The sequence below is a fragment of the Mirounga leonina genome, unplaced genomic scaffold (genome assembly GCF_011800145.1).
Source record: "Mirounga leonina isolate KUSES-001 unplaced genomic scaffold, KU_Mleo_1.0 Mir_151, whole genome shotgun sequence".
Lineage (NCBI taxonomy): Eukaryota > Metazoa > Chordata > Mammalia > Carnivora > Phocidae > Mirounga > Mirounga leonina.
In genome coordinates this window covers 939,190-947,999 of record NW_023270377.1, presented here as the reverse complement: position 1 = coordinate 947,999, position 8,810 = coordinate 939,190, and the positions used below count along the sequence as shown (strand labels likewise).

General features: G+C 57.6%; 1 protein-coding gene across 1 annotated transcript in view; it reads right to left on the bottom strand.

Moving 5' to 3' along the window:
• Positions 1 to 546: 546 nt before the first annotated feature.
• The window catches only part of LOC118012618 (aquaporin-12A-like), a 12,474-nt gene continuing 4,210 nt past the window's right edge, over positions 547 to 8,810 (bottom strand). The window contains 3 exon segments of the mRNA XM_035008320.1: positions 547 to 659; positions 5,568 to 5,711; positions 7,496 to 7,612. Coding sequence (XP_034864211.1) covers positions 547 to 659; positions 5,568 to 5,711; positions 7,496 to 7,612 — 374 coding nt within the window.

The window sequence follows — 8,810 nt, the reverse complement described above, 5'->3', positions numbered from 1 at the left end:
GCATGGGGCAGGCAGGGGAGCACGACGCTGAGGCAGATGTCCCAAGGCTCCCAGAAGCAGCCGGACAGAACACTCAGACCAGGGAGGAAATGGGAATCCTGCTCAGCGGGACCATCTCAGTGGCCCACGTGGATGGCGTTGTCTGGTGCCAGACTCTGTTCTGGGCACCCTACGTGGACGAGCCATCTCACCACTTCCTTGGGCCACTGAAAAGTATGTCTGGATTACAGGTGGACAGAGCCCCTCATTCAGGGGCAGCCATCCTTGTAGAGTTGGGAAGGAGGCCTGCCGTCCCTCCAGGTGGTGTGGACCCTTGTCCCTGGCAGTGACGTGTTCTGACAGTGCTCTGAGGAGTGAAGGACAGCTGGACCCCCCGCATCGGGCCCCCGGCCCCCGCCAGACCTCCCTGGCCTACTGATGGCCATGCTGGTGGGGAGCTGAGTCAAGCGGGGACCATGGTGCCCAAGGTCAAGCGTGCAGGCGGGCCTTCCACGTGGTCTGTGTCCCCAGGCCCTGCCCTGCCGAGTTCTAAACTGCCCACAGTCATCAGCTCCCACTGTCACCGGGGCTGGCCAGGCTATGGCTGAAGTCAGAGGTGGCCAGGGACGGGGTAAGGATGCCATTGACCTCTGAGGTCCTTTCCAAACCAAGCACCAGACCTGGGAGCAGGGAAGGGGGTCGGGGGTCCTGCAAAATCTTGGTCGCCTTCATAATTTGCCTGAGGCTGGCCTGGCTGAAGAGGGGTGGGTTTGACCCATGACCTCTGTTCAGGGCTGCCTGGGGCACTTCCCCTGGTGAGGTTCGGGCTGTTTCCCCGCAGGAGGTTCAGGGAGGTTGGCTGGAGGAGAGCGAGCCCACCCCTGCCCTCGGGGTCACGGCTGAGCTCAGGTCCCCGTTGGACACCCCCGTGGCCCCATCTCCTCTGCAGGAGCCCCCAAAGTGTGCTCTGGGCACCGGGTCCCGAGAGACGCTGATCAGCGTCAGAGTGGGGCGGGGGGGAGGGGGTCCCCGGAAACAAGGGTGGGGTGGGCTGCTTGTGGAGGAAAATCCTCATCGGGAGCTGGATCTCGGGGCGAAGGGCGGAGGCGGCCCGTCCACGGGGCAGGCCTCCCACAGCCGCACACACGCTCGAGCCGTGAGTGCTGAAGGCGAGGGGGATCTGCCCTAACAGCGTTCCCAAACTTTTTTCACCTGAATTTTGTTAGTTGAACCTGTTAGTCTCCTGCAGAGCAAATGCATCTCTTGGTCCACACCCATGTTCCTCTTCGCAGCCTTGAGAGCCGGGCGCCCCCAAATACCGTCCTTGGGTCCGGAACCGCGGGAAGGGACGGGGCGCCCCTCGTACACATCGCTGTCCCCAGAATTCCCATTCTGTCCAGCTTCACTTCGAGGGATCGCAGAGTCCCTTAACCACAGCAGTGAGTCCAAACGAGAGAAAACCAGACTTGCTCTAGATGAGAGACCACGTATCCCAGATTCCAGATCAATAGAAGAGACGTATTGAACAGCAGTGAGACTAGTCTACTTGCACTGTCTGGAAATCACATAAGATGGAAACTATTTACTAATAAGATCCACGTGTGTAGAATGTACATTTATAAAACACTACCCTGAAATTACCATCTTATCAGGTCTCTGGGACATTGTACAGACACTTAATAAAGGTGGGGCAGCTCGGAGGGACTCACTTTTGGGACTCTGGGGCACGGGACCCCCACGCACGGATTCAGCAGCAGCTGAAGGCAGACGGGGTGGAGAGGGGTCTGGGAATGTGAGGGGGGTTGGCACTGAGGGGAACTTCTGATGAAAACTGGAACGTTGATGTGAAGGGCTTGTATCTGCCGCCCCCGAATGTGCTGGGAGGACAGATGCTGTGTGGGACCGTGGGACCAGGGAATGCTTCCCCTACCTAATAATGTAAATTAGAAGGCACGCTGATGCCCTCTTCCGCTGATCCTGATTGAGTGAGCTCAGTGGGGGCCAGTAAGATGGCCCAAGCCCTCCCGCTGTGACCCTCAGGTGCTAACGTGCTCCCAGGCAAGAGCTGCTTGCCTGGCTGTCCACCTGGGCAGGCCCGGGGCTGGTCCCACTGTGCCCTGCGGGGCCCAGCCCAGAGCTGCATGCAGGGTCCGGGGCAGCCACAGCGGCTTCGGGGTCTGTGTGAAAGCCCCAGCCCCAGCAGGGTTGCTAGGAGAGAGTGCTGCCTCTGGGGTTTGGGGCCGGGACGGTGAGCCTGGCTTGCGCCAGGAGGCACTGAGGGCCACCTGGGCTTTGGTCTGTCCCCTTGAAGGATGCAACAGATGCTCAGGAGCCCGCTGGGCCTCTCTTCGGCTGGTGGGGACCAGCTCCCGCTAAAGAGAGGCAGCCTGTCCCTTCCCTCAACAGCCCAGGCCTGCTCCCAGGCTGGGCCCGGGGGAAGGGGTGGGTCATGTCCTGCAGCTCCTAAGTGATGACCGGCCTGGGGCGAGATTTTGTCTGAATGCAGATGCTGTGTCCTCCCGCCAGGCTCCTGGCTGCTCCGCAGGCCATGCGTGCTCCCGGAGGCCCGATGTCTCTGTGCAGAGAAGCTTTGGGGTTTTGAATGTGTGGCCGCCTGGGAGGGGAGAATTGGTACCTGATGCGGTCTGTGTTCCTCTTACCGTGAGCGATGCTGCTGGGCGTCAAAGTCCATTCGTGTACCTTTTTCTGTGAATCCTCTGTTCATGTTTTGCTTTTTTTCTTGTTTTTGAAAATATTTTTTAGAGAGTTCTTTGCACATTAGTCTCTACCCTTCATCTGGGACCAAGGTTGCAAACTGTTTTTTTCCTAGTTTGCCGTTTGTCGTTTGACTTTGTTACGACGTGGCCACCTACGCCAGTGTTGGGTTTATTAGGGGTCGTTAGAGGAATCGATGCTTTTCACTGCTTCTGGATTTTCTGTCCTGGTTAGAAAGATCTCCCCTACTCCCACGTTTAGAAAGAACTTTACCCATGTTTTCAAGTTTTCACAGGTGGGTCTCTGATGGCTTTTGAATCCCTTCTGGGATTTTACTCTGGTGCCAGGTACAGATCTCATCCTGTGACCTGGTCCCAGCACCGCTTACCGAGATGTCTGCCTGCTACCCAGTGATGCGAGGGACCTTGCTCAGACACTACGTGTCCTCCGTCCTTGGGCCTGGCTGTGGACAGCCCCCTCCGCCCACCGGCCAGTAGCACTTCCTCTGCCTGCAGAGGGTGTGGGTTGTGTTTGATGACCCGACACGGCCAGGCCCGCCTCCCATGTGTGTCCTGTGTGGGCCTTTCTTAGCTATTCCGGCTTGCTTATTTTTTTCATACTGATCTTAGAATCTGGTGTTTAGCATAAGAACAACTTTGGCTTTTATTATTTATTATTTTTATTACTATTATATATTTATAATTCTATATTATATAATTTTATGCTAATAAGTTTATTATTGTTGTATTATTAACATTTATATATTAACTTGGGGAGAATGGACATCTTTAGGATGTTGGGATATCCTATCTAAGAGCAAAGAGTGACTTTCCCTATTTTTCCTTTTCTTTTTTTTTAAAGGTTTTATTTATTTGTGTGTGAGAGAGAGAGCACAAGCAGGGGGAGCGGCAGAGAGAGAAGCAGGCTCCCCACTGAGCAGGGATCCCAGTGCGGGACTCAATCCCAGGACCCTGGGACCATGACCTGAGCTGAAGGCAGACGTTTAATCAACTGAGCCACCCGGGTGTCCCATGACTTTCCCTATTTTCAAGTCTTTCAGGAATCTTTAAAAATTTTCACTGGAACCAGGCACTGTGCCTTCCTTGTTAAATGTATTGCTAAGCACTTGATAACTTTGCTGTCATTGTCACCTCTCTGCTGGTTGCTGGCTCTGTGAAGCCCACTGGATTTCTTCCGCCTGTTAATGTTGCCTTCTGCTGCATTAACAAGCTGTTCCAGCTCCTGTCAGATTTTGCACCGCTTCCTGCATCACTATCTTATGATCTGCAAATAGGACTGCTATTCCTCTCATTGTTTTCTCCCGTCCAGTTGCATCAGCTCGTGTCTCGGACGCCCCCCTCGGTGGGACGTGGACGCCTGGCTGTCCCCCTGACTCAGCCAGAACGTCTGTGGTCTGTTCCCACAGAGCGCGGTGCCAACGTGCGTGCGCACTGCGTGAGTGACTAAGAAATGGTCCGTCACCTTCTAATGTTAACTCCTTTTCGGACAGGGAATGGATGTCGTATTTTCCCAGATGCCTTTTAAGTGTCAGTGGAAATGACTGTAGGATTTCATTCCTCAATTAATAAGGTGAATTATATTAAAGAACAGCCCAATATTGAACCACTCTTGCCTCCTTCATGTTAAACTTTTTTTTTCAGTAATTTTTAAGTTGTCTTCCATGTTAGTAATCGGTTCATCAAAGCTTTGTATGAAAATTGTGTTCTTTTCCATCAAATGCAGTGTTCCTTAAATTTAATGTGTGCGTCCAAGCTTGTGGAGTTTGCTTTACAATGTTAAAGTTTTCCAAAATAAAGATCCCAAACTCCAAGAATTCTAATAATTTGCTGATATACTTTATTGCAATGTTTGCTTTTCTTATACTAATTTGCTGGTTAAATTTGCTGTGGAAGCACCGGAAGCTTCTGACCTGGAAGTATTTGTGCAGAGGCCGTGAGGACATTCTATGGGGAGGGATGTGCCGTTGGCCTGTGGTCTCGGGTCCCCCTGAGGAACCTCTCCTCTTTCCTGGGGCTGCGACCTCTGCTATCGTCCCCCCAGTCCCCCATCCCACACAGACTCCCTTGGACGGGAGCTGGTCGGCCCCCCATCCCAGTACCACCCCTGTGTGCTCATGGTCCTCCTTCTAGAAGCCTCCATGCAGCCCCATCAGGGCCTGCAGAAGCTACACCGGGCTGGCTGTCAGGGCCCGCCCTGGGGGGGGCCTGCTCACCCCTCCCAGGGTGGCCACTCCAAGGAGGGGCTGGGGCCCAGACGGAGCACCCTCACTGCCAGGTGGGTGGGGAGAGGATTTAAAGGGGGTGAAGGGGCAGCCACAGGAAGTGGGGTGGGGGAGGCTTCTTTGTCTCCCATCCCCCAGGAAGCTGGTGCAGGAAGACATGGCCACCACACGAGGGCATAGCTCACCCAGGACCTCCCTGTTTTCTGTCTCTCAGAAGAGCTAGCACCAACCATCGATGCAAACTGCTCCGCTCAGGGCTTCCCAGGACCAGGGGGACGCACACTGGACCTCTTGCCTTCCCTCCCGGGTCTTACATTTGGTTCTAATTCTGAAAAGAAGAGGCAAGAGACACCTTGTGGGACATGGAGGTGACTCAGACCAGCCTCCCTTGTGGACTGGTCTCACCCCTGCCTGCCCTTCCAGAAGCCTCTGTCAGGCCAGGGAGACAGGCAGGTCTCAGGAATGGTTTATGGACAAATGGTTTCGGGGAGGAAGTGGTGCGGTCTCGTCCCCCCTCAGCTCGGAGGGGTCCCAGGGTCCAGCCAGGGCCGCTCACCGGGACTGTGCTGGCTCAGCTGGAGTCTGGCAGCTGCCGCCCCACCCCCTCCGTGTGGGCTCCCGGCTTCTGTACCCCTCGGCAGGCGGCGGGTATCTCTCGGCCCCGGGGTCCGCTTCCCTCTAGGAGGCCGGTACTTGTTCTTCTGGTTGTACAACAGGTTTCTCTGGAAAAGGCGAGGAAGGCGGCCATGGTACCGCAGGACAGCCAGGACCGGGCCTGCGAGAAACCGAGGGTCAGACCACGGGGCCTGGCAGGCTCACTGGGTGCTGACCCCCAGACCATCCGTGTAATGGGGGATCCTGCAGACCGGGGCCTGGGCGAGCCTGCCCGTCTCTACCAGGGAGCCCTTATCTAGCTCTTCCCCAGGGGCCGACTCCCAGACCCCAGACCACACTCTGGGGACCGGGGCTCAGCATTCCCTGCACCAATGTCCTGAGCCACGTGCACAGCCTGTTCCTTCTTCCCAGGGCTGCCTCCTGAAGGTGACCTGTCATCTGTATGAATGGCTGTTTAGGGGGTGTGGGCAAGAGTGGAGGTGAGGACCGAGGGGGGAGAGAGGAGGGGGGCTGAGGGCAGGGCAGGGCCTGGCCCCTGGTTCCTAGGTTCTTTCCTGAACTCGCAGAGCAGAGAATCCTGAATTCCCTCCTGGCAGCCCGGGTCATTGGGAAGGTGTTTGCCACGGGCAGGAGAGGGGAGCACATTATCTCTAAGTTTCATGTGAACCCTTTAAGGACTCAAACTGCAATGTGTGGGCCCCGCTAAGGTCAGGGGTGGCCTCCATGGACACCCCAGCCGCTGTGCTCCTGAGAATGGCCCCTGGGCCCACACATGCCCATGCTTCGCTTGTCGCACCTCCTTTACCTTGAGTGGGATGCTGGGACCACCCCCGCTATGGAGGAGGGACATCCCAGGGAGGTGAGTGACTTGCTCAGGGTCATCTGGGCACACGTGGAGAGTCACGGCCCGGGGAGCCACCCCCACTTCCCAGGCCCAACTGCTCTAAACAGACGAGAGATTCAGTAAACGGCATCAGCCCACCAGCGGGGAAAGAAATGCCACGGAGACTGAACAGCCAGGGGATGACAAACGTGAGTGGGACCCACGGAGCAGAATCCTCAGCCAGCAATGTGGACGGCTGAAGGGCAACCCGTTTCGTTCCACAGAATCCCAGAGTTCCAGCAGGGTGCAGCCCAGGTCCCCTGGAGGTGGGATGTGCCCGGTGCGGACCTGCAGGGTGCGCTGCCCTGTGTGTGAGAAGCTCAGCATCCCGGAGCCCTGTTCCTATGGAAACGGCCTTGGCGGTCCCCACCCCGACCCTGGCCGGAGGCAGAGAGGGAGAGCAGGAGCACCCCGAGGGTGGGAGTCCCCTCCCCGAACAGGGACAAAGTGGGCATGCGCACAGAGGGTGTGCTGCCCTCCCAGCCTCTTCCCCCCTCACCCCTGTGAGTCCTCCAAAGGGAACCCTAATGGCTTTGGACATCATGACGGCAGTTACGGAGTCAGAGGCTGTACCGGGTTGAGTGGAGTCCCCCCTGAATTCATGCCCTTCCCAGAACCTCAAAATGTGACCTTATTTAAAATAGGATCTTTGTAAATGTAAGTAGTTAAGCTGCCGAGGTCACTCTGGAGAAGAGTGGACCTAACTCCAGTGTGGCTGGTGTCCTTCTACGAGGAGCAGTGGAGACAGACAGACTCACAGCGGAGGCCACGTGAGGACGGGCAGAGATTGGAGAGGTGTGGCCACAAGCCAAGAGATGCCCAGGACTGACAGCCAGCACCAGAGGCCAGGAGCTCAGGGAGGGGCTCCATCGGCCCTTAGAGAGAGCATGGCCCGGACACCTACATTTCGGAGCACTCGCCTTGACCAAGTGCAAGCAGCCGCTGAACCGGCTCCCCACCAGTGAGCTAGACCACAGGCATGTCCACCAGGAACGCTTCGTGTGTCCTCCCCAAGTCACCGTCCAGGGCTGGCCTTGTCTGCTGCCCGCAGCGACCCTTACCTGTCAGAGGACCCAGCCAGTACACCTGGGTGTACTCCAGCAGGGTGAGCCCCGAGCAGGGGAAGGTGACCGAGGTGGCCAGGGCGGGGTTGAAGAAGGCGGACGTGAAAGGCCCAGCTGTGGGAGGAAACACAGACGGTCCTTGTGGGGCCCTGTCTGCCGCCGCCTCTCCTTGGGACGGAGCCCTGTGCCTGGGGCCTGGAGCTCAGCCCATCCTGACCCCCTGATGCTGATGGGAATATGGGCAGGAGGGCCACTCAGCCAAGGCCAGCTCCATGGGATCAGGGAGCAGCCAGGACAAGAGTCTCTCCACGATCGTCCACCACCCATCCCAACTGCTCACCCCTGGATGAACTCCCTTCCCCCACCCCTTTTCACCCCCATCCGCCTGTGGGAGGTTGTCCTTGAGAGAAAGGGGGACAGAGACAGACAGAGACAGAGATGGAGAGAGAGACAGAGACGGTGAGATGGGGAGACAGACAGAGGCAGAGACAGAGCGACATCAGCGAAGGGCTGAGCCCAGTGAGGAAACAAGAGAAGGGAGGAGGGATGGGGCGGACGAGGAGAGACTGGGAAGAGCGCCAGCATCCCTCCACCCTGGGCCGGGTAGACCACGGCCGAGGAGCAGCGGCTTCACGTGCGCAGGCCCGGCCGAAGCTGGAGGTGGAACCAGGCTCTGGGGGCAGTGTCCTGGGTGGCTGCTGGGCTGAAGCAGGAGCTCCCGGCATCTCCCCAGGGCCGGAGCCCAGGCAGTTCTGGACGCAGAGCCCTGCTCCTGGCAAGTTTCTGCTCACCTATGCCTCAGTTTCCCCACCTGTACATGGGCTCTAGCAGCACCTTCCTAGACACACAGTGTCTGTCTTCTGCCGGACCGTGGACAGCGTCTCAGAAAGTCAGCCGTAAGTGCTGGTTCCTTCCCACTGGCCTAGCCCACCCCAAACGCACACTCAGGAGGGCTCAGCCCTCAGGCCCTTCTAGTTGCTGAGCAGGTGTGAGGCACCCGATGAATGACCTGGATCTTGCAGCTGACCTCAGCTCTCTGCTTCTCCACCAAGGTAGGAAGGGCAGCTTCCACAGTGACTGAGACCCCGGAGAGCTCGGTCCAGAGGCCCAGGGCCCTGGGCACAGGCATGGAGGATGGGAGGATCAGAGGATGGGGGAGGGTGGGAAGATGGGAGGAAGATAGGGGGATGGGAGGATGGGAGGGGGATGGGAGGATGGGAGGAGGATGGGAGGATGGAAGGATGGGAGGATGGGAGGAGGATGGCGGGATGGGAGAATGGGAGGAGGATGGGGGATGGGAGGATGGGAGGAG